The 26583-nt window shown below is 35.9% G+C and overlaps 2 protein-coding genes across 2 annotated transcripts in view; both read right to left on the bottom strand.

Annotated features, from left to right (window-relative positions):
- castor1 (cytosolic arginine sensor for mTORC1 subunit 1) overlaps window positions 1-14929 on the bottom strand; it is a 36374-nt gene extending 21445 nt beyond the window's left edge. The window contains exons 1-2 of the mRNA XM_073860661.1: window positions 14375-14929; window positions 1289-1359 (exon numbers count right to left, since the gene is read on the bottom strand). Of these exons, the coding sequence (XP_073716762.1) occupies window positions 1289-1359; window positions 14375-14487 (184 nt within the window). The 5' untranslated portion in view covers window positions 14488-14929. The remainder of the gene's footprint in view (window positions 1-1288; window positions 1360-14374) is intronic.
- An 862-nt stretch (window positions 14930-15791) lies between these two features.
- nipsnap1 (nipsnap homolog 1 (C. elegans)) lies at window positions 15792-26007 on the bottom strand. The gene is made up of 10 exons (XM_055198436.2): window positions 25863-26007; window positions 22371-22498; window positions 21947-21992; window positions 19439-19533; window positions 17936-18006; window positions 16996-17136; window positions 16873-16904; window positions 16698-16792; window positions 16539-16622; window positions 15792-16338 (listed from the first exon to the last, which is right to left on the bottom strand). Exons 1-10 carry the CDS (start codon window positions 25925-25927, stop codon window positions 16274-16276), a joined length of 822 nt encoding a protein of 273 aa, XP_055054411.2. The 5' UTR covers window positions 25928-26007; the 3' UTR covers window positions 15792-16273.
- Between the last annotated feature and the right edge of the window lie 576 nt (window positions 26008-26583).

Here is a 26583-nt window from a genome sequence, read left to right as displayed (position 1 = left end):
TTCTCCTGTGTTTAAAACTCATTTACTTCTTGGAGGGAGCCCGGTCTACAGGGTGTCACGTGATTTTCGTACATCTAACCTGGACATTGCTATTGCCAACATCAGACCGAAATCATTAACTATGGTGATAAGCATATGGTGATTTTTCTTAAGTATTTAAAATACTATATATATGCATTTTATTTTTTCCACACCTGCAAAATACAAATTACAAAATACACTAAAGTAATTAAATACGTATTTAAAATACATTGAATTGAAATAGTGCCTATGTCTGTGCAAAGCTCACGGGTCATTGGCTCACGGCCAGGTACCATGGCTCACGGGTCAGGAAGGAGGGCCCCTTAGCAGAATTCTGCTTAGGGCCCCAGGGAGGTCAGGATCGGCTCTGCACACATTCATGTATATATTTAAGAAATATTTGCATTTAAATACTGTATATACATTTCTATAATTTATATTATATATAAATATAAATATTTTATATATAAATATAACATTTTTTTCTTAAATATATACATGATTGGGTGTGTTTTTATATATAAATAATAATTATACACAGTACACACACATATGTTATGTAAACACAAACTTTTATTTTGGATGCGATTAATCGCGATTAATCTTTTGACAGCCCTAATAATAATAAATAATGGCATATAATTTTTGTCTAAATTATATGCCATATAAAAAATATGTAAAAATCGAGAATCGGATCGAATCGTGTCCTTAGAATCGAAAATGTAATCGAATCGAGGATTTGGAGAATCGTGACACCCCTACTCTTTAATAAAGCTCAGACTGTGTTCAGTTGAAGAAGGAAAGTCATTAAATTTTCATATACACCACCACATTTGGTAAGCTATTACTTTAACATCTCACATTTATGTTAGATGTCAAATAAGACTACATCAGAAGAACCCCCCCCCCCCCCCCATTAAAGACACCTGCGAATTTAAAAGTGCATCCAAAACTTTTTTGTATTGTTGATTTAACTTTCCTGTGGATTATGAGAAGTGGAAACAGAGGAAACAGCTGAATGGGTCAGAGGCAGATGAATGCTTGTATCCCTCAACCATCCCACCTGCAGGTCAATAATCCTGCTGATTCAATATTTTCCCCTTTAATCATTATGTGTGTTAGTCTTTAATACAATAACTGAAGCCTCAAGGACCGCTAAAATAAATTACAATACACTTTTGCATCTCCTCATATACACAATGATTATATAATTATTAGTTTATACAACGACAACATAAAAGCCTTTGAATAGTGGTTTGTGTGTTACCTTTAAATCCCTCCTCGTCAAGGACGACTGTGTAATTTTCAGGAGTCTCTGTGAGACTGAAAAATTTGCATCTGTGAAGTCAGAGAGAGAGAGAGAGAGAGAGAGTGAGCCATTGCATAATAAACAAAAACAATGCCAGGCTGTTGTTTTGTTTAAGCAGGCAGACATTGAATAGACTGTGTGAGAGAGCAAAAGAGAGAGAGGGAGATAGAGAGACGACGAGCCATTGCATAATAAACAAAAACAATAAAACAATGCCGGACTGCTGTATAAAGTGTTTAAGCAGGCAGAAATTTAATAGACTGTGTGTGTGTGTGTGTGTGTGTGTGTGTGTGTGTGTGTTTGAGAGAGAGAGAGAGAGAGAGAGAGAGAGAGAGAGAGAGACCACATCAAAGCCACATGTACGTGAACACATAGGCAACATCTAAACTCAATGTATAAAGTTGGACACTTTGGTGTGGTTGAGGCATGACCGCTTTATTGAATAGGATGCCGACCGGTCAATTTGCATGTGAAAATGAGCATGTGTTTGTGGGAACCGGTTACTTCACAACAGGGTTTGACCCAAATTCTTTAGGTGCTGGTCCAGGAACCCAGAACAACAAGCTTCATTTTATTTGGTCTGAATCACTGACAGAGCTGAGAAACAACAGCAAAGACTAATGGAAAAAAATGTACAAATGAAATCCTGCGAAGAACAAACCAAACATTCACAGACGGATGTCACAAAAATCACGTTTTCTGTTAGGTTCACATTTACACCAACAAAGTAAAACTGATTGGACAATTTAAATATTTAAGATTTCAATACTTTACGCACACGATGTTTGAAAAGTTTTGTTTGCGCACACCTCTAAAGTGCAAGTGGGTGATTCTTGCAAAATTCGACTTATGAGGTTTTGATTAAAGGAATAGTCTACTCATTTTCAATATTAAAATATGTTATTACCTTAACTAAGAATTGTTGATACATCCCTCTATCATCTGTGTGCGTGCACGTAAGCGCTGGAGCGCGCTGCGACGCTTCGATAGCATTTAGCTTAGCCCCATTCATTCAATGGTACCAATCAGAGATAAAGTTAGAAGTGACCAAACACATCCACGTTTTTCCTATTTAAGACGAGTAGTTATACGAGCAAGTTTGGTGGTACAAAATAAAACGTAGCGCTTTTCTAAGCGGATTTAAAAGAGGAACTATATTTTATGGCGTAATAGCACTTTTGGGAGTACTTCGACTCGCCTGAAAAGTCCGCTCCCCTTCTCACTCTCATAATGGAAGAGGGAGGGTGTTACTGCGCCGAGTCGAAGTACTCCCAAAGTGCTATTACGCCATAAAATATAGTTCCTCTTTTAAATCCGCTTAGAAAAGCGCTACGTTTTATTTTGGACCACCAAACTTGCTCGTATAATTACTCGTCTTAAATAGGAAAAACGTTGATGTGTTTGGTCACTTCTAACTTTATCTCTGATTGGTACCATTGAATGAATGGGGCTAAGCTAAATGCTATCGAAGCGTCGCAGCGCGCTCCAACGCATACGTGCACGCACACAGATGATAGAGGGATGTATCAACAATTCTTAGTTAAGGTAATAACATATTTTAATATTGAAAATGAGTAGACTATTCCTTTAAAAAAGTAAATGCAAAGTAAGAGTATCAAAATAAGAAGCATACAGTTACAAACATATCTTCATGTATTATTTTGCACATGATTTCAAATGACATAATTTTGTTGTTTATTCCACATTTAAGGGGAAAATTTTCATTACCGCAACGTGCCCATGACTGGATTTGGGTTCTTTGACATGGAAATATTTATAATAAAAAGTGCATGTTATACTATAAACATTTACAGTAAAGAAACACGTGGTATTTGGTGATCATTGGTAAATATAGAGACAATAATAAGGAATATGTGTCCAAGACCAATTTTCTCATCCTCCGCAACAAATTTCAATCACTGTTTAAGCCCTCGAGGAACTCACATTAAAAAAATGTTGTAAGGGACATAATTGACTGTGACACTCAAGATGGCTACCTGTAAGCAGTTCTTATTTTTCTCTCCAGATAAAAGTTGAAATTTTGTTTGTCATAGTACCTAGACAACTTTTTAGTTCTCATTACCGAAACATGAGTTTGCAAATGCATATATTTATTAATGTAATATCATGTTGCCACACTGGCGAGCTAACATTTCCTTTTATTATTGACTCGGCCACAACACTAATTTTTACATGTTTTCATTCTTTTCCTGTTACATGGCGATGGCGCAACCGAACCCCACAACAACACTTATTATTGGCTGTTTGCTTGTCACTCATGGCACGCTCCTTTATCAGGGCATATAATAGGCTGTTTAAGATCTAGAAACGGTGATGAAATTTAGTCCAATGTAGTTTTAGCAATGCATTAACAGGCGTCATATTGTTTTTTCTTTCGCTATCGATAAAGGTGTATTGATGGGGCATATCGATATCATTTTATCGCCCAGCCCTAACTGAATATACCAAAAAGTACAAGGAAAGTAAACCCGTGTAAAGTTTTTGAAATCTCTAAACATTTCTCAACTTATATAAGCACTAACTGTATTAAAAAATTGTCATCTGAATTGAGCCAAGATAAACAAATGTCATGACTAGGGCTGCTTTATTATGGGGAAAATCGTAATCACGATTATTTAACAGGATTACTCTGCGACATTGAAAACATGCATTTATTTAACCATTTTACGAAGTAAGTGTTGCAGTATAGGCTACATGGGTGAAAAAGTCTGGTGCACGCAATTTATATTTTAATTGGACAATAATTGTTTTACCTCGATTGTCTTGTTTTTGTAGTTGTTGGATGATAAATTGCACAGCCCTAGTCAAGACAGAGTGATCATTAATTTAGTAGTGAGAGCACGATTTTACAATAAAAATTTGTTATGCAAATGAAAACCAACTTAGTCCTGTCAAATATCACAGTTTTGGTGTCCATCTGCAGCTCACTGGCACACCATCAGTGTGTCAGCTCTGATCTGAAGAAAGCGACGTTAAACCGTACTGGCACCCATCCACCACTAAACCAACAGATCTTCCTTCACACAGCGGCCCAGTGCAGCTGAATCCTGTGCCCCAAAGAAAAGGTTAATCACTGCCGGCCTGAATGGAGGGGAAATAATGCATCCACACCCTCAAGGCTAACTCAGCAACTTGAGTGTGCATTGTATGAGCCTGTCTTAGACTTCCTTACATCTACGGCTCCCAAAGTTTTACTTCCTCAGCCCCTCTTAAGAAACACAGAAATCCACCAATTTCCTCCAGAACGGAAGAGAGAAACAGTAGGGAATACATGAAAGAGAAAACGCAGGGGGAAAACATGAAAATCTGTGAAAGGTTGAAGCTCTGGTAACAATTAAGCAGGAGTTTTCGAATGTTTTTATTTTAGCCCTTTAATTGGCGCCATGAGTGACTAAGGGGCCAGTCACACCAAAAGCGCTTTAAACGCTTGCAAACGCAAGGCACGACGCACTGCCTTTTTTAAAAAAGAGCAGTGCGACGCGGCTTTTCTTATTGCTAAGCAACCACCGAGTCAGCTGTCTTGTCAATCAAATATTGAAGCGTGAGCGCTCTTTTGCTGTTAACTGTCATATTAGCAGAAACTTTAAAAAGAAACGCTTGCTCTGACCTTGTTTGAGGGTGAGAGGTGCACAAACACGCAGGAGAGAGTGAGCGAGTGGAGTCCAGTTCTTCAAAGCAACTGTAAACTTCCCTCACCACAACGTAAGGCCCGCCTCTCCCCTCATTCCATTGGACAATGGAAGACGCGAATGACGTCAGGCGCTTCTCCGCTCTCAGCGCTCCTTCAAAAACGCGTGCGCGGCAGGCGGCAAAAAACCGCAAGGCGCTCGGTGCACATAAACAGCGCGCAAACGCTGCCCATAGAATATCATTCAAAAAAGGCGCCTGCAACTGCCATAAACGCTTTTGGTGTGACTGCAGCCTAAGAATGTCTTTTTTCATATTTCAAAACATTTTAGCAGTTATAATAATGCAGTGACTGTAATTTATTAATTTGTGACAAGAGTATGCAGTAAACCATTGACACCTAGTGGCCGTTGTTGGTAAAACAACTAAACGTGTAACACAAACCTATTTTTTTTTTAATAATTCGATGTATAAAATATATACTTTATTGTGTTTTTGTTATTAATACCAATAAAGGCAAACTGCTATAAAAAATATATTTAATATTTTCGCCTCTAAACACTTTCGTGAAAAACTTTAAAGTGTCTTCTTTAAAACAAGACCAAGATCAGGCTTATAGACCAAAAAAAGCAAGAGTTATATTAATTTGAACGTGTACATCACCTTTATACCCCCCCACTCAAAAGGGGCTGTATCAATTAAGGGGTTATGGGTACGATATCACTTAGCGTTTCCTTAGCGTTTTTATTTTATTTAAAAGTTATCAGAAGAATAATCTGTGTTCACGTAGATCTGTGATAACAACTTAAATTTCTGAATTATGCAGGCCAGGCAAGTAGATGCCGATGTTACTTTATAAAGAAATACTATGTCTGCGCACATACGCATTTTTCTTTAAAATGATAAATACAAACAATTAAGATGACCAAGGCACTAAGTAGTATTTATAGAAGAATGATGAGATTGATTACTACAAGTGACTTTGAACTGTAAAGCAGTACAATTTGTGAACTTTGTTGAAGAAGCGTTAAAGGAATCTTCTACTTTCGTAAAAAAAACCTGATAATTAACTCATTCACCGCCAGCCTTTTTGAGAAAAGTTGCCCACCTGCATTTTTGTGATTTTCACAAAATTTTCACCAAATTCCTCGCAGGAAAAATTATTTTCTATAAATATATAAACATACAAATTATATCAAATTAAAGAACACACCCTCTGCTTTCAAACAAACAATAAACAAACAAACAAACAAACAAAATGGGGAAAAAACTTTCATTATATATTTACTTTTTCCACTTAATTTAACCACTGAAATATGGATATTTCTCTTCAAAAATACAACATTTTGAGCAAAAAGCTTAAAAAATTGCGTTTTTTTAAAGGAATTTATGTTAGAGATCAGACTCAGAATGACTATCAAACATAAAGGCATTTAAAATAAATCTTAAAATCTTTTTAACATCCGTTTTTGATAAATTCGTTTTGGCGCCATCTGGTGGATAAATGCGGTATTACACGTTCACATTGAAATTCGTCCAGAAAGGCATTTTTATTAGTTAAATATGAACTCATAAATGACGAGATAACTCGTCAATGGCGGTGAATGAGTTAACTCACTACCTTGTCATCAAAGTTATGCATGTCTTTCTTTGTTTAGTCGAGAAGAAATAAGTTTTTGGAGGAAAACATTACAGGATTTTTCTTCATTTAATAGACTTTATTGGATCCCAACAGTCTCAATGCAGTTTAAAATTGTAGTTTTCAACGCAACTTCAAAGGGCTCTCAAACGAGGCATGAGGGTCTTAGCTAGTGAAACAATCATCATTTTCGGCAATAAATTTTTTCTTGAGGCAACTTCTCGTCTTGCACTAACCGTATGATGCGCCAGCGCGACCTTACGTATTACATAATCACGTCGAAAGGTCACGCGTCACATATGTGAAACGCATATTGGCGGATCATTTTAAACTGACACAAAGACATTATTAGTATCAATCCACATACAACAACGTCTGAACTAATCATATGTTTTTGAACGTTTCACTTTCTGCAATTTTATATGAATTAGCCAACTCGTAAAATACGTACAGATTCTCATGAGATCAGGTTGAAATTAACACATGACATGAGCATGGCACCATTGTTATCACAGATTCACATTTTTATAGTTTTAAAGTTATAATGAATCCGATTACTGTTTAAAATGCAACTGTTGTGCTGCATTGTACAAAAAGCAGACTTCTGGTGGGCTAGTGTAGGTTAAGCAAAATTTTAGGGTGAATTATTTCTTTTGCCATCATTTTAGATACACTAAACTTGAACTTCTGCCCCAATCAGTAACTTCTGAATTGCTTTGTAAAATCAGGACTTCATGGTTTTCATGCACAATGCTTGCATATGAAACAAACAGATCCCATCGGCTTTGTATGAGGTCTTTACTTTTCAAATGTAATCATAAAGCTAACACACATGTGTTTAGGAAAACTTAGGAAAAGGCGTGCTCATTCGAAAATCAGGAACATTGCATTGTAAACTATCCAGATTCAAGGTTCTTGAATCTCAAGATAAGGCTGAACTAAACTAACTAAATATAAGCCAGTATTTTAAATGTGTGTCCTTTGCCATATAAACTCTCTCACCTTTGTTCAACAGGAGGTCAATCCATGTACTCTTTCTCACATTTAAACTCACGTATTACACCCTGCGTGCAGTAACTTCACAGACCATCAAGCACAAAGCAGAAACTATCATTGCTCATTATGACGCGCTAATGTTTATAAGAGGAAAGAAAATCCATTCAACAAGATCATAAACTCAAATGTATTTAAGTCACACAGCGCACACAATGACCGAAATCAGCCAGATTTTACAAGCCAGTAGATTTTATTGCACATACATGAGTTAATGGACCACCATTAGATGCACTGAATGACTGGAAATGAGAGAGAGACATACTGGCATTACATGGACCCATCCAGATAGATATAAATACATAAAGGTGGGAGTCGGGATTAGGGGGAGGGATGAGCATTTTATTCGGCATATGCCTCAGTGCACACTGCGCAGAACAAGTTGTTAGTGTATACATTTTCTCAGAAGAGATATACTGTAATTTAAATTCATGGCAAATTCAAGTTATGACCTTTTAAACATTTAAACTAGGGTTGCACTGATATATCGGCCTATAGACCGTTTCATCGGGCGCACGTGTGGTGACGCGATAAGCGTCTGGTCCGAACTTTACATCCGGTTTCTGTTTGTTTAATGGTCTGACTAGTTACTGAAACTGAACTCTAAGAGGCTGTTTACACTTGGCATTAACATGTGTTTTCGTCGATCGGATCACAAGTGGACAACGTTAATGGCAGGTGTAAACGGTGTTCAAAAAGTTTTGAGCTCGTCCACTTTCGACCACTTTCAACCACATCCAGAGGTGGTCGAAACCCCTTTCGATCGGATCGCTTTGGAGTTGCGGAACGCACATGTGGTTGAATGTGTTCGAACAGCCACACGCGACCGCCTTCTCTCTGCCCATTTATCTAATCTGAGGTATTAAACACAAGTTTTACGTCTTTTTTTGACTTCAGGCATGAACATTCGGTGAACAGCGCTATTTTTAGCCTTTCATTGATAAAACTAAGCGGCTGATCTCCGTAGTTTCGTTTTGAAAGCGTGTGAAAGTTGCGCGATCCTATTTCATCAATTGCGCTGAAAATAAAAAAAAGCTCTTACATACTCATGTACAAAACACTGTGCAGCATGTTTACTTGCTAAACAAGCAGTGGACTCCGACATAATATTAGTTTGCGTCCATATAAACTCATATTACTCCCGCTCGGGTTTGAATGACAGCAGAGAGACTCGCCCACCGTCTCACAGACCACCCCCTCATAGTATTCAGCACAGAAGAGGTCGAAAGTGTACAAAAGAGACAGATTTAAATACCAGGTGTAAACGTAATGTGTCTCTCTCGTCCACTTGTGATCCGATCGATGAAAACACATCTTAAAGAGGCCCTTCCACATAAAACCGTTTTTACTTGTATTTTTTGATATGTGTTAGGTCCATGTGTGTTTGTGTTGTGTCGTGAATGTGAAAATTAACTTCCGCCTCCTCTGTCAGCTCTAGCCACTGAAAAGAAATAAGCGGAGAAATCAGGTCAGTTTGAAAATCTTATCAGTGTGACGTGGAACTGATCGAGGTCATTAATATTCATGAGCTCTTCAACTTGAGCCCGCGCCCACATATTACGTGTAGTTGAGTTAGTTTCATAACAAGTTACAGCAAGGATGGCTAAACGTCAACCGTACCGTATTTGGGCCATTGTTTTTCATAGAGAGACATCACTCCTATTAAACGAGGGAATCATAACAGTTGCTACATATTTGGATGTTTAGAAGAACGCTGGATTTGAAGAGAGACTGCGATTAAAAAGCGGATCCGGACAGAATGGTGCAGCTTATGTGAGTAAAGCACTTTAGTACTATGTGTCACTGTAGTGGCCGGTGTTTTCTCTTCCGAGGGACGCGAATTCATGCTGCACACACGTTGAAAGGGTTTATGATAAAAGACACGCACGCGTGTGTGTGAGTAAAACACTTTAGTACTTTGTGTCACTATGAGTTCTCTTTAGAGGGACGCGATTCACGCGAATTCATGATGCACACGCATCGAATGTGATAAAAGACATGTGTGTGTTTGTGCGTTCGTCACACGTGTGTTGAAAGGGTTTGTGTAAAAGATGTGTGTGTGTGTGTGTGTGTGTGTGTGCATGCGCTGCTACACGCGCATCGAAAGGGTTTACGATAAAAGACACGTGTGAGAGTGTCAAAAGGGTTTATGATAAAATATGCGTGTGTAAGAAAGACACTGTGTCTTAAGACACTCACTTAACATTAAACTGATTACACATGAGATTAAATTGAAAGTAATGCTGCGTTCCAGGCAGGTTTTTAAACCCGTAAGTCACGACTTCAAAACCACGACTCACGACCTTATGCGTTCCAGGCAGCCTGTAACTCGTGTTTTTACAACCTTCTACCGGTGAAAGTGCACTGGAACGGCAGTCAAACCCGTGACTTCCCACCCGTTAACTCTTACTAGATCGATGTACTCCCAGTTCAGAGTCGTAAGTCGTGATTTTGAAGTCGTGAGTCACGGGTTACAGGTTGCCTGGAACGCAGCATTAGTTTAAACGAAAAACGGTTATCCAATAATAGCAGTGGGTGTTTACTTCCAAGTCGTCAATGCAGCCCGCCCATTAAAACGGATCACTTCTCTAACCAGCCTCAAAACCAGGGTACAAAATAGCCTATTACTTATTGCTTTTGATGTTTTTGGATGTAAAAATCATGCAAACATCATGAGTAGAACTCAGACAACAGTCTAAAACAATAAAAACGCCAGAGGAAGGGCACCTTTAATACCAAGTGTAAACAGCCCCTTAAACAAATACCTTGTCGAAAATAACTAATGTTTTGGGTTCCTATGTAATCTACATGTTGCTTATTTTGCTTGTTATATAAATAAACTACTTTAAAAAGACTTTGTTGTTATTTATTCTTCACAGAGTTTACCGGAAGTTACGTGATGACCATGAAAGCCGCGTGTTTATGTTGTTACTGCTGAAGCCGTCTATAATCTGTATCGGCAGATCGGTGTTGTTTAAAAATCTGGGCAGATTATATCCTGGCTATCAAAAGTGCTGGGAAAACGCATTATTTACGATTATTGTGAATTGCATGACGATTAAAAACAGAATTGACGTTTGTATGCGTTGCACACAATCATTTCAAACAAGGAGTAAAAAGCAAAACTATCAGTATCGGTTTACGTCATTCTAAGTAATTAAATATCGGTATCGGGCATCGGCACAGATATTTTGTATTGGTGCATCTCTAATTTAAACCTCATTGAAAGTTTTGAAACCAGCTTGAGAAGAAGATTTTGTGTCAACTTTCTGGTTATTGTTGAGCAACACTGTATGCCGGGACACGTCCACCTATTAAACCATTAAAACAAGTACAAGCTGTTACCACATTTAAATGTTTAATAATATGTTTGATACACAACAGAATCTGCGATCTTTTGTGAATTAAAGGCATATTTCTCAAACAAAGATAAAATATGACCCTGTCTCCAGGTTAAAGTCTCATAAGCTAATAATGAAATTAGGAGCACCAAATTTTAATTTCAATATTGAAGATATCAAGGTTATATTTTTTAACACAGTGTTCTTTACATTAAATAGGATGATTTTGACAGTAAACCACAAAAAATTGACTTTAGCTAGTTTTTAACAGACTGAGTCACAAATTCCTTCTCTATCTATGCATTAAATGTAATCTACTAACACACCATCTGTCATCAGACTCAAGCATTTGTTTAGACACAGTGGTTTAGAAATATTCATATTCCCAGGTAACCTAAAAATGTGGCATCTGTTAACAAAAAATAGTATAGAACTGTCCTAAAAAATAACTTTTCTTTTCGTTGCCATTAATTTTTCCATGATCTTTAAGCTCCCAAAATTGTTTTAATGAAAGTCCTCGCATTAACCATGGAAGTATGAACATGTTTCATTAATGTTTGACAACCTCAAACTAATGTTTGAAGGATGTTTCCAAATATTTTGTTTTGATACATAACCAAATATAAAATATGTAAACATAGCTTTATATACACTAGGGCTGGGGGATATATATCGGGGGATTCTCGTTCGTGTTTCATCAGTAAAGCTGGTTCTTTGATTAGGATTAGCATTTACTACACAGAGCCGTAGTTCGCTGACAATTGGGGCAATTTCGCATTAATTATCGCAGGCGATACGTCCCCAAAGAACCGGCTTTACTGATGAAACATGAATGAGAATCCCCCGATATATATCGCCCAGCCCTAATATACACACATTTTCACTAAATTACATTTTCAAATAAACATAATTCAGTTTGATTTATCAGCTGTTTTTTCCTAATGGGGACCAACAATGTCCCTTCAAAGCAAAAATGAACTGGTATAACTCAATTTATTGGGACAAGCCTGTCTGTATGGGCTCTGTATATACATTACAATATTTTTAAAGGTGCCATAGAATGGAAAACTGTATTTACCTAGGCATAGATGAATAATAAGAGCTCTGTTTAAAGTAATGACATATTGCGAGCCTCAATATATGCCCCAACATTAAATTACACATTAAATTAAGTACAATGTTGTTACAATGCTAAATACAAAGTTGTGACTGCTGAGTTAGCTCTATATGCTAACGTTTAGGTTAAAGTTCTACAATAGAGGGTATGCACGTGACGTAACCGTCGGCGAGAGGGACTGCGGTTACGCCCACTGAGTGGCAAAAGACAGAGTGGCAGCATTTGAGTACAGCGTGACATCGGGAAAACACTGTGAAAACGTGTCGAAATAGGAAAATGCTGTTGTGCGATAGACTGTACTAACAAGAATTCGGAGCTATTGTTTTACAGACTGCCAAAAATCACCGAAAGGAGAAGTAAATTGATCGTATCCCCAGGTGGGTTGACAAGTTGCTAGGGTCACTATCAAGCAGAGGTTTTAATTTCTACTTAAACATATTTTTCAAGTATTTGTAATTTATCCGTGTTTTTCTTTGGAAAACATACATTACAAAGCATATCATAATTTTTACTTTATTATATTTCATAAATACAAGTTTTTGTTTTACATTTAATATTTAAGTACATTAACGTATTTTACTCAAGTAAAAGTACACAATTTTAATGTAATTAGGTATTAAACAAATTTTAATATGCATTATAAAAGAATATACAGTATGATTCTATGCTTTAGAATGTAGTCAAGTAAAATTATTCCCAAGACAAACACCCTAATAAAGCACAGATGTTTGGAAAATGTAACTAATGTAACGAAATGTTGTCCACCTCTGCTATCAAATCCAACTAAATTCAATTTAAGATGATAATAGTCAGTTTTACTGGCATTTTCACAGCAGCCGCTATGAAAACCAGCCATTTTGTTGAACGTTTGCCATTTAACAGGGCGAGCTCCGGGGTGGTCGAGCCCAGTCTCCTAAAGATGCGTATAAATAGCACGAAGTGTAAAACTCGTGCAATACATACGCCAAATTCCACTTTGGCGTGCATATCATACGCAAGTCCTTCCCATTCACTTAAATGGTGCATCGTTTTTTGTCGTTTTATTTATTGGTTTCTTATTTTTTTTTGCAATTTTTTTTTACCATTTTCGCTTGGGTTTAGGGTTAGAACAACTTTTTGTTATATAAAAATGACATCCTAACCCAAACCCCAACTCTAACCCCAACTCCAAGCAATCATGGCTTAAATATTAACAAAAACATGGAGAAACCTGTATATTAAATAACCTCATTAAGCAAATCTAAAATCTAACCCTAAACCCAAGCGAAAATGGTTTAAAAAATTGAGAAACCAATAAATAAAACGACAAAAAAGATGCACCGTTTAAGTGAATGGGAAGGACTTGCGTATCATATGCACGCCAAAGTGGAATTTGGCTTATGTATTGCACGAGTTTTACACTTCGTGCTATTTATACGCATCCTCAGGAGACTGGGTAGGGTGGTCACGTGGAAAAGTGACGTCAATACATACCCTTTATTTAAGTTACGGTTACGTTTTGCAGGTCCATACTGAAAAAAAACACACAAATTTGCCACTCAGAAATTGTCTATTAACAAAATCCAAACAATTGATTAATCATCAAAATCATCTAAAACAGGCTCAAACATAAGGGCTGTTTACACACACAGAGAGCTACTGAATGAGCTGCTCTGTGAAACAGCCAATCAGAGCACAGCTTAACATTATTATTCATGACCCTTTCAAATAAGGTAATAATAGACAATTTCGCTCTAATGGCAAATCCTATGGACGTCTCTGGATAATTTTTGCACTTAATAAAGTTACATACCTTCTATGTAGATATCAGAAAACAATTTAACATATTATTTCAATGCATTCTTTGGCACCTTTAACAAAGTTTAAACTTTGAAAAGCGGGACAAAGAATGAATGTGTGTCAAAATGTATTGTGCTAAAAATGATGCCAGCCCCTATGTTTTCCAAAAATGCTGTGGCAGTGGATTTTGAGATACACCCATTTACCTCAAACTGTTTACATCAGAAGATCAAACTAGTTGTTCGCAGTGCAACAGCTTCCTTGTGCAACCATTCACAGCGAGCAATCGTGACATTATAATATATTAAAACAGGCATGATCAGACATTCCTCTGCCATTGATCAGCTCTTCTAACTAACAGGGTGAGGCTCCAGTTGCATCAGATGCACATAAATAAACTGTCCAAACTCGAATGAGATGCGTTTGCTACTTGTGTGTGAGACTTGTTTGCGTGCTCGTGTTCTTACCTCGTCCTGTTCCTCAGAAATATCAGCTTGATTAGTGGATGCGTGTAATGTTCCAGTCCGGTTTTGCTGATACATGTCACTCGTAGTCGGTGGTCCAGGATGTGCAGGTCCATCGTATGTAATCCCTCAGGGAAATGCGCTCGATGGGTGTTATTCGCGAGGAAGGTGGGCACTTTAAATAACGCAACGAGACATCCACCTCTGTATTATTTTTCCCGGCGAAGCGCGTTTCATACTCGCATGCAGGACAAACCGCTGGTGCTTTTGGAGAGGGACACATGTAACTCAAGTCGAGAATTGCTATGTACGACAGTAGATGATGCGCGAATTAACGCGGTTTACTAAAGTACAACCACTCTTTACCGCCAGAGGGCACGCGGTGGCCCGGAAAGCCAAATCCTTATTTAAGGCGCATTTAAATTTCAGACGCATTTTGAATTGTTGGTTACAGTTGTGCTGTTGAAAGCGTAACCGTTTAAATATATATTTTTTTAGCATAACCATCTGACGTACAAATACAAATATACCATACAGCAATCTTTATATAATTGTTTTTCAAAAGTGATTGATTTAGTCTACGCCTCGATTGTGATTGGTTAGTCTGGCAAGCGCTCATAAAAACAACTGATGTCACGTGACAACGCCCTTGAGTTTTGCTTCAGTAGGAAAAAACCCGAATAATAATTTATTTAGTGAGTAAATGTACTAATAAAATAGTAAATTAAACTATAAAAGGAAAGTACGAGTTGAAAAAGGAAAAAATATTAAGCTTGTTTGACCTTGTTTGATGCGGCGTATGACATCAAAGTACCGCGGGAAGGATTCGAGAAATCTAATTTCGTCTCGCTCTCGCGGTACTTTGACGTCATCCGCCTGTCAGTTCTAGCGGATACGCAAGTCGAACAAGCTTATTATTTCGATCCATCGAACCTGACCAATTAGAAAAAACTTCCTGTCGGGACTCACTGCCCATTTTCAATAGCTAAAAACGGTAGCTGGCATTCTAGTGTTTATTATAATCTAATTCAGTGGCTCGAGCCGAAGACGTCCCAGTTGTGTCACACGCCCACACGCTCTTAAAGTGACCGCAGAATTTAGGTTGAGCTCATCTTCACCACCAACTCTTACTGCTCAAGTGGTTCATCCTATTTTAGAATGTTCCATTCATATATCTGATGACTAACAACATCGACAATTAAATATAGTACTAATAAATATAAAACTTTATACTATTAATAACAAAAATTATAATTTAATCATACGTTAATATTTATAGCATGTACACTTAAGGTTATGGTTAATGCATGCATGCACATAAAAAATAATACAGAACAGTTTCAATGTTACATTACTTTACATTTGCATATTTTCAATATCATTTGCATACTTTTTTAAATAGATTGCAAAAATAGACTGCACTCTTTTTAGGCCAATAATCAAATGTAAGTAAATATATGAAAATGACAATGTTAACCCTTTTTCTACAGGCATACACAGATTTCTGGACCCCACTATGAAGTCAAATGAAATTCATAATATAAGCAAGTCATTATTTTCATATTATTCATATTAAATGTTCTCTGCTATTCAGGTAATAAATGGCATACAGTTAAACAAAATGCTTGAATTGCAGACCATTTGAGAGGCACCAAGTTTTCTCAAAAACACCAACAGGCTTACCGCGCTACGTAATACATTGTAAGGCAACAATGATTAAAACAAGACTTCATGAATTATAACAAAACTTTCCTGAAACAATTCAACAGTTTGGTCTGTTATCACAGCTTTCATTTTAAGCTTTAACATTGGCACGTTTGCTCTTTATACAGTGTTTAGCTCCAGTTGGGTTCCTGGGATCTACTGGTCATGAGATTATCACAAAATAAAACCCTGTTGACTTCATTTTAATGGCGAATGCTCCATGGGAATCATAATTCTCGATTGCATTTTCTGGATAAGAGGCACTGTTAAAGAGAGAAAATATATAATGAATGTATTGCTCTCTCTGATATATGTGAACAGTTCCAGTTAAATCCACAAGATGGCGCCATATACAAAGAAAAATCTGCATACCATTCAGTATGTACAATATTTTTTCTTAATGCACAGAATACCCAATTGATTTTTGCCAAAATGTGTACTTTAATGTAGTATTTATTCTTACTTGTATAGTGCACATTAACATCCCAGCCCTCTTTTAACCAAGCAGTGTTTCTGGTCTCTTGTCTGGTCTGCAGGTCTTTATAAGCTAAAACAAAATAAATAAAATATGTTTAAAGTGTTTATTAGTAATATGCTATGATTGCGATGAAGATGTACTTACCCCACAAATGATGAACAACATACAATTCACCAATCTGTGTAAAGAAACCACCCACTGCCTCATTGTTTTCTTGTCTGTATTTGATCGCTCGAGCCCTGTGACATGAACAGAAAACTCAGATATGCATGCAACATATTCCCATTCAGCTGCAAAAATCGCATGCAGACAAACTTACCAGTTATTTCCCCATTCGATCATTGTGCCAGGCTTGAGTGTGAAAGAAACAAAAGCCGGTTAACATACAAAGGAAAATGTAAATGTAGCATAATTTAAAACAAAACAATATAACAGCCTTTACTTTAAGCTGATATGATCTCAGTTCATAAATGTTGGGTCCGCTTCTGGGCGTAGGCTCGTTCCAAAAGCTGAATTCAAGAAGAAGTTGGTTCCGACGGGAGAGCAACATTTTACTCCTCTCTTTTCGAAATGCAAGATATGCCTGCACAGGTTGTATGAAAAAAGATAATAGGTAATATGTAGAAATATTTATAAAAAGCTATGAATGCCTTTGCATTATTATATTCCACGTTACCCTTACGTTAGTTTTTGGTTATCTTTGGGACCGTTTTTAGGTTTTATTTTTTTGCAACCATAAAATAACGTTCCCATAATGTTGCAGGGTGGTTATTTTTATATAACCTAAAATAACTTATACAGAACGTTCTTTAATGGTTATTTTTTGGAACCATAAAATAACGTTCCTATAACATTAGTTTTTGGTTTCCAGAATATTATTTTCCAAGGTTTGTATTTGATTAGCCAGAAAAGTTTCTTTACAGAAATAGAAGTTTATCGTTCCCCTTAGAATAACGTTATTATAACATTATTAAACTAACCTAAAATAACGTTTCTCTAATGTTATGAGAACGTTATTCTAACGTTATGGAAACCTAAACTAACCTAAAAATAACATTCTATATCTGTAAAGAAAACTTTCCTGGCTAACCAAAAACAAACCTTCGAAAATAATATTAGGGGAACCAAAAACTAACGTTAGGGGAACGTTTTTAGAACAAAAAACTAACTTTAGGAAAACGTTTTGGGAACCAAAAATTGTTAGCAGGGTTATAAACACATTCACTTACAAATGAGAAAGCACTTAATACTGTTCAAAAGGTATATATGTCCATAATTATTGTGGCAAACTAGGAAAATGTGTCCAAAAGTGTCCAGCTACTTTTGGGACATATGGATCATCTTATATCCAAATTGTATAGAGAATGAATTGTGTTCAATACCGTACTGAGGTTGAGTTTGCGTAAAGACTCTGTTAGTGCAGGATATCCACCGATGTATCTCCACAGATGCACTGCCACAACACAACAGCATGTGTCACTCTTGTACCATAACATCATAAAAGCCCTAAAAAACATATGTGACCATGGACAGCAAAACCAGTCATACGGGTGTGAATAAATAAGCTTTCCATTGATAAATGGTTTGTTAGGATATAGGACAATATTTGACGGAGATACAACTATTTAAAAATCTGGAACCTGAGGGTGCAAAAAAAAATCTAAATATTGAGAAAATCTACAAATTAAGTCCTAGCAACACATATTACTTATGATAAAATGATCTTTACTTAACATCCTAATGATTTTTGGCATATAAAATTGATAATTTTGACCGATACAATGTATTGGCTACTGCTTTAAATATATCTGTGCTACTTAAGACTGGTTTTGTGGTCCAGGGTCACATATACTGTAAACATGTTGAGATGTATACACAAATTTATTAAAGATCAAAATGGAGAGCAATCTTGTTTCATTTCAGCATTAACTTCAGCATCTCATAAAAGTGCTTAGAGAGACAAAAATATTGTTAAGAGCTGTAAAATACACCAAAAATATCTGAGTTGTCAAAACATACACAGAGTTTAAAATTAGTAAATAACGTTTTGGCCTCAGTTTTTTCATAAATCTAGTGGATAATCGTGGTATTGCAGATTAACACACACTGTAAAAAAATTCCGTAGAAATTACAGTGTTATTGCAGCTGGGTTGCCAGTAACTTACAGTAGATTTAAATTTATGTTATTTACTGGCAACATTTTGTTCAAAGTTAAATAAACATTAAGCAATTTCAAGTCTTTGTATTTACAGAGTCAACTAAAAAAAACAGCATCAAGCAAAACATTCTGGTAAACAAAATCTGAAGCAAAAAACAGAAAAAGGTTGATGATGATTTCTGGTTCCCAGAGTGCTTTGCATGAGGCTGTTATTGTATAGTTTTGTTCTGTAGAGATTAAGACTTGATAATGTTTGGAGTTTATTTGACTTTGAGCAAACTATTGCCAGTGGGTAGCATGGATTTGAATCTACGGTGATTTACCGGCAACCCAGCTGCAATAACATTGTAATTTCTACGTATTTTTTTACAGTGCAAAATTTGATCAGGAACACGTTATTTTAATGCAAATGTTTACTCTTAATTGACCAGATAACTCATCAATGGCGGGGTAAAAGTTAAGTTGTTTCAACTTATATGTTTAAATGAAAAACACTTTAAGTGAAAAATTAAAGTTGAAAAAACTTTTTTTTTAATTAATTCAACTTTTTACTTTTTAAAGGGTATCAATTGCAGATTTTGGTTTATTGTCCAACTTGAACACAGTTTTGGACATCGAGATATTTTCTAAAACTCTAGAGACACATTATATTACTGAAGCTTTTAACTAAAAAAAAAACGGTTTTAGCTGAGCCATTGAAGAGGTTTTATTTACTCTTTCATCTCACCTGCCTGATCTTGTTCTCCATACCAGGTGTTCCAGCTTCCAACTATCTCACATGGATAATCGACATCCTGATGGAGCTCACTGTGAACCTCGGCTCTAAAATTAAACAGCAGATGATGAACACCATAAAGTTATTGTTCAAATCAAATAAAGATAATATGCTCACTCAAATATTAAAGGATATGCCAAGTGCAGTTTACTTGATATATTTCCTGTTAAATAATGAAGAGAAACATTTTGAAATGTGTAATTTTTGGGATGGACTTTATTTTTTCCAAACCATGATTTATGATTTGCTGCTTGCTGTTTGTAGTTGGAGGCACATACAGTCAGTGGCAGGTCGTTACTGCTTATCCGAGGGTCGCAAATTCACAATATGTGTTATGTGTGTTGCTTGTGTTTTCAAAATATGTGTTTGTTGCATCATGTGAACCATGTGCATCACGTGTTTTGATAAAATAAGTGCCTGCTGCACACGCGTCAAAACCGTTACGACAAAAGAGACACTCACGTTCCCAAAATACACACTAGACACTTCCTTAACAGAAAACTCTGATTATGCGTGAGATTATGCAAGTATCTGGCAAACGCGAGCATCTCTTTTATCATAAACCCTTTAGACGCATCTACAGCAGGCAGTTATTTTGACAAGACAGGTGATGCACATAGGATCCCTCGACGCGCAGAACACATATTTTGATAAAGGAACCACACACATGATGGGCTACATGTGACGAACTTTGCATTGCTAAGTCACCGGCCGCCACTGCATACAGTGCTTAACAAATTTATTAGACCACATCCCAAATGTAAGGTTTGTGTCACAGCTATTAACTAACAATATTGGTGATCACCAATTCATTGTTTATGTTCTGTAATGGTTAATCCAGCAGTATGTGTAAGCTCTTGTATTACTAATGCTAAAATATAATTATTGTTTATATCCATAAATTTACTCATTTACAAGAAAGGCGTTTTTATTCAGAAATTAGTTATTTACCAGTTCTTATTACGTTTTAATGTTTTAATGTTACACAATTTTTGTGCCACCTTGAATTTGGGTAAAAACTTGAATTTAGTTTGACATTGAGGACTCTATGATAAGAAAGAGTCCCCATGAAAGACTTTATGATGCTGGATGGTCTTCGAGACAAATACAGCATACAAGTGGTCTCATAAAGATGCATGTACTTTGAACATATAGGGAAGTTTCCCAGACAGGGTTTATATTAATCCAGGACTAGGCCTTAGTTATATTAAAACATTTAGGGGTGGTTTCCCGGACAGAGTTTATTCTAGTCCCAGACTAAAATGCATGTTTGAGTTGCTTTAATTTAAAAACACCTTGTCCTGATTAATTTTAACATATATCAGTGACATTGTTTGACTGAAGATGCACACCTGTAGTGTAATTTTGTAAGTTATGTTTGTAAAAATGTCTTAAATTACCTTATAAAAAAGGTCTAGTCCTGGATTAACCTAAACCCTGTCCAGGAAATCACCCCTTACACTGCAAAAAATGATTTTCAAGAAAAAATCGTATTATTTTTGTCTTGTTTTCAGTAAAAATATCTAAAAATTCTTAAATGTAGATGCTTTTTCTTGATGAGCAAAATGACCCAAGAAAATAAATCTAGTTTTTAGACCAAAAATATCAGATTTAAGTGATTTTGTGCATAAAACAAGCAAAAAAATCTGCCAATGCGGTAAGCAAAAAACACTTAACTCTTAAAGGTATTGCGGAGGATTTTTTTTTCCGGGTGGATCATCAAGACTATTGGTCCTCCTAGTTGTCAATCAGGAGTGTTGCGCAACTGCATTTTTTTAAAAAGTGGAAAAGGCGGTTCTTTTCTAAAATTCGAGAAAATCCTCCGCTACACCTTTAAACACTAAATTCAAGAAAAATAAAAGAAAAATGTGCATACCCCATTGGCAGATCTTTTTGCTTGTTTTATGCACAAAATCACTTAAATTTGATATTTTTGGTCTAAAAACTAGATTTATTTTCTTGAAAATAGCATCTTTATTTAAGAATTTGTAGATATTTTTTACTGAAAACAAGACAAAAATACTAAGCATTTTTTGCAGTGTAGTATTTTTTTTTTTTAAAACATACCTTACAAAAAACATTACTGGTGTGCATCTGGAGTCAAAACAAAGGCACTTTTATATTCAGGAGGTCAGTGCAAGTTGTTTTTAAATTAATGCAGCTCAAACAGGCATTTTAGTCTGGGACTAAGATAATCCCTTTCCAAAAAACCGCCCCATATACTCGTAAAAAAACTTTTACATCAATAATGGAAAAACAAACTTTTAACCATACAGCACTAAATGAGACTGCAAATTGGTTATGACTTGTAAATATTGTTGTATACTGTGTGCTGTGTATACAACCTTCAACAGGAGACATAACACTGATAACATATCTATGTTTAAAGACACATTACAAACAAGAAACTACACAGCACAAAACATCATATAAATATATAATAACAAAAAGTGTGCTTACGACAATTTGTTGTATGCATCCAAATATTCCGGCTTTACATTATGAACTAAAACAGAAAAAAAAAACAATTGAAGATGTCAAGAAAGACAAATGGGCCGGCGATAAAATCACACATTGTTAAAAATAGACCTTGATCTACACTTTGCAGCTGGGGTAAACTTTATGCAAAAAATATCAGACACTCAAAAACCAGGCATTTCGCAAAAAACACCCTCATTTTTCTAAATCCAATTTTCATTGCACAGATGCAGGTATCCTGACAACGAATGAATTCTACAAATAAACCTATTTGAGTCTGATTTATTTAAGCAATTATACAGTTTTAGCTGATTTACTGAAGCAAAACCGTCAGAAAGCATGTAATAATATTTTAATAGTTTCTCTCAAGGCCTAAATGTTGAAGATTTCAGATGGATTGGCTCACACTGTATCTTGTAGAGGTTGCTGGTTTCTTTCTTGGAGAGCAGATTGGAGTGGGCATCTCTCCTGGCATCCACTTTGTGTGCAAACATGGAACCCAACCAGCCTTCATCACTTTTATTCGCAAAACCTCTGAAGATTCACAAGCAAAACTGTTTGGGCAAGTGTTCAATAAATATACAAATGATGCAAATACACAAAACATACTCATTACACAGAAGATTGGTCATTCGGGTATATTTTTGTATAATTATTATGCATGTGTTATATGAACCTGTTGACCCTTAAAGTAATAGTTACCCTAAAAATAAAAATTCTACCATTTACAGTTACCCTCAGGCCTGTATACATTTTTTTTTCTACTGAACACAAAGGAAGATATTTTGAGCAATGTTTGCTCTAACCAAACAGTTTAGAGCACCATTGAATTCCATACTGTTTTTATCCTACTATGGAAGTCCAATGGTGCTCCAAAACTGCTTGATTACAAATATCTTACAAAATTTCACACATTTTTGTTTACATGTCACTGTCACGTATTTGTTACTCAATTGTTTTGTCCTATTTTCTTACCATTGTTGCTGCGGTTTATAGGGTTAGATTTACATAAAATGACATCCTTACCCAAACCCAACTCAAACCCTAATGCCAGGCAACAATGGTTCAAAAATCATAAAATATAAAAAATAAATCATGAAAAAAAGGTATAAGCCAATACTTAAAATGACTTCCTAACGCAAACACCAAATCTAACCCTAAACCGAAGCGTCAATGGTTTAAAAAATAGGACAAAACAGTTGAGTAACAAATACGTGACAGTGACACGTGCACAGAAATGTGTGACATGTTCACGCAAAAAAGGAGGAAAAACGTGTCAGTGTCACGGAAAAGACTAGGTACGTAATTTCGTGATACAGGGTTGGTTAAACAGAAAGACATTTAAATGTCTAAAACAACTTGAAGGTGAGAAAAATGACAATTTTTATTTTTGGACGAACTGTGTGACTTTATATGACTTCAAATATAAGTGTGTGTTTTAAAACAATGTCATAAATTATGATAACCAGCCTACTGTTTTTTATTTACTGTAAATCAATTTACGTTTGATCAAATCAAATAGTTTAATTACAATTTTTCTGTTGGCTATGGAAGAGAGCTGCAAAAAATACATTATAGCATTATGGAAAAAAAATTATAAAATACATTACAAGTTATAAAAATCATGTAAAAAAGCATAAAGCTTTACCAGTTCAGGGCTCAACGCAAATAATTTTTTATACTGGCTCGGTCGGGCCACTGGTTTAGGTTTTCACTTGCCCTGCCAAAATTTTCACTGGCCCTTATAAAATTAAAATAATAATAATAATAATAATTCAAAAGTCAAATATAATTGTATACAACAGACATGTTCCAACGAAAAAAGGCTCCCAACTTTTCTGCTTTACCTGTAAACTGACAGCAAATTGTACAAAATATTGAATTGTTTCTTTCGTCATGTTTTACCTAAGTAAATGTCTGCTTCCAAGATGTTAAATAATATACATTGATGAAAATATTTTTTAGTGACTGAGGGTGAAGCACTGGCCCTATCGGGCAAGTGACAATAATTTTTACTGGCCCGAACGTCTCTCACACTTGCCCAGGGCAACCGGGCAGTCCTTTATGTTGAGCCCTGCAGTTATAATACCAAAATATATACAGAACTGTACCTTTTCTGTCACTGCGGAGATACCCTCAATTGAAATGTTGTAGGCTACCTTTTGGCATACAATATTATACGTACTGTGTATCAAGCATCAATTTTGTACATAATCAATTTTGTTAAATGTTAGGTGTACAAAACATTTAACTGTACCCTTTAATGGTATACATAATCAGGGGCGCTGCTAAGGATTTTGGGCCCCATGAAAAGAATCTTGACAGGGCCCCCAACACAGCTGAGACTTTTTTCATATTAATGTACATAAAATCATGCACTTTTAACAATAGAACGGCCACCAGTAGTCATTTTAACCGCAACATTGAAACGTATGCATTGCAATACTTACAAGCCCACCTTTTCTTGTGAAAAATTGGGTAACATAATGTCGACCCTTTGCCTCTTTCACTTCTTACTTTTTTCTCTTTCCGTTTTTGACTTCCAGATTTTTGAAGCATTTTCACTTCCTTGTCAGTCAAGTTGATATTCTGCCGGCACTATAAGTGAAGTCAAGCTGGGTTGCCTGGATTATACAATTTGGGCGGACTAAACCATTTTTGAGAGGGGGGAAAGGGGCCCACAGACGTTTGTGTTTCCTAAACAAATACATTTTTTGATACCAGGAACAGCAAATAGAATAATTTAAAGTTAATAATTTTTACTATTAAATATTTTTAGCACCACAATTTTGGGGGCTTCTCTGGGCCCCCTCTATTACTCGTGGGCCCCGAGAATCATCATTGTTTACCCCCCCTTTACAGCACCCCTGTACACAATAGGTCCTTAAATGTGCAAAAGAATGCATTAATATAATATTTTAAATGTTTTTTATATTTACAAAGAAGGAATGTAACTTTATTAAGAAGAAAAATAATCCAGAAATGTTTTTACAACCCTAGTATTTATCCTTTGAATGAAACCCTATTCGGAACGGTTATGAATAATAATATTAAGCTCTGCGGCTCAAAAAGACCTTATATGTTTGAGTCTGTATCAGACGAAAATACAGATATTGAGGAACAACTACATTTTTGGAGATTGTTAATGGACATTTCTGAGTGGTATGTTTGTGTTTTTCTCAGTACCTGCAAAACGTAACCGTAAAGTCAACAGTAGAACTTCAGCCTAAATGCTAGCATATAGCATTAACTAACATGTAACGCTAACTTAGCAGTCACAACTTTGTTTTTTAGAATTTTAACAACTTTGTAATTAATTGAATGTGTTATTTAATGTTGGGGTGTACATCTCGACCGTGACGTCACAGTTGGTGTTATTGAGATTGGCCTCCAGGGGTCATTTGCGTGCAGGAGGTTTACATTAATATGAGGAAAAAACGCATTTGAGGCTCATGATACTGTATGTCATTGCCACCATATAGGCTACTTATTCATCTATGCCTCGGTAAATACTGTTTTTTATTCAATGGCACATTTAAGGTAGCCTACAGTAATATAACCAAATAGGTAAAACTATTTAATCTAAATCTTTATGTTGAAATTAAACGTGATATGCCAATTTTGTCAACTGGGCTATACTCACCGATAACTGAATTCAAGAATTAACTTTTTATGAAGGCATTCCTTGGTGCCTACCTTCTTCATAGTAGTATTGGCAGTTAATTTTATCTCGCGCAATATGGCAAACACATGCATCTTTCATGACCAAATATATTGAAATAACCATGGTTTTGCTAATAGTAATCAATACACATAAAAAACTGGTTATTACTCTTTCCTCCCCCAAAAAACATGATTAATTTTCGTAAAGGCAGTCAAGACAAAATATGAATATTACCTGACAGTCCACGCTGAACAGAGTTTTTGTCTCTTGATGAAGTGTAGAGTTCGTGTTGCCGACATTATTCACTGCTGTTGTTTTTCTCCATGTGTTGCAACACGCGCACTTCTTTAAGTTAATGTTTGACGCGCGTGAACTGTTGGACTTTAGGTGCATGTGCGCCTTTGACTTGTGAGAGGTCCATTCATTCATTCATTCATTCATCTATCACGATGATTAATCTGTTCATTTATCCGCTGATGTCATTATGATCCATTTCAATTCACCATAGTACTGTAGTCATCATGCAATAGTTGCATGCGTTCAGCAATTAAACTTAATCTGTTGGTATCAGGTGGCATACAGTAACACTGGTTTTGCCAGTCAGCAAACGTAAAAATCTCATAGTAACTCTTATAATAATGTAAAATGCTTTGATGCCTATATGCTCTAAAGTCTTAACACACAAATGCCATCAAATATATCTACATACATTTATAATAGAAATATTTGTTTCTTAGAAAAAATGTGAAACTCTTCTCACTCAATTTTAAAATATAATGCATGAATGTAAATTAAATGTAAAAACAAATGCAGATGTAAAATGCATTAAGTCACTTTGGATAAACACATTTGCCGAATAAATAAATAAATAAATGTAAATGAACCATTGTTCCCTTAATATCAGAAACCAAGACCTGAACTGCTAAACTGATCCGCTGAAGATCTGGGGATCACA

The sequence above is a fragment of the Misgurnus anguillicaudatus genome, chromosome 22, assembly GCF_027580225.2.
Source record: "Misgurnus anguillicaudatus chromosome 22, ASM2758022v2, whole genome shotgun sequence".
NCBI lineage: Eukaryota > Metazoa > Chordata > Actinopteri > Cypriniformes > Cobitidae > Misgurnus > Misgurnus anguillicaudatus.
Note: the sequence above shows the minus strand (reverse complement) of the source record. Positions and strands in the feature narration are given on the sequence as shown.

What these genes read in the sequence shown, in the direction of transcription:
- nipsnap1 (XM_055198436.2), bottom strand. Translation starts at nt 25,927, where the DNA reads ATGTCGGCAACACGAACTCTACACTTCATCAAGAGACAAAAACTCTGT. An exon ending in GATGCATACAACAAATTGTC is followed by an intron (nt 19,534 to 21,946) that starts GTAAGCACACTT and finishes GTTTAATTTTAG; the next exon opens with AGCCGAGGTTCACAGTGAGC. An exon ending in TGGAGAACAAGATCAGGCAG is followed by an intron (nt 18,007 to 19,438) that starts GTGAGATGAAAG and finishes GTGTTGTGGCAG; the next exon opens with TGCATCTGTGGAGATACATC.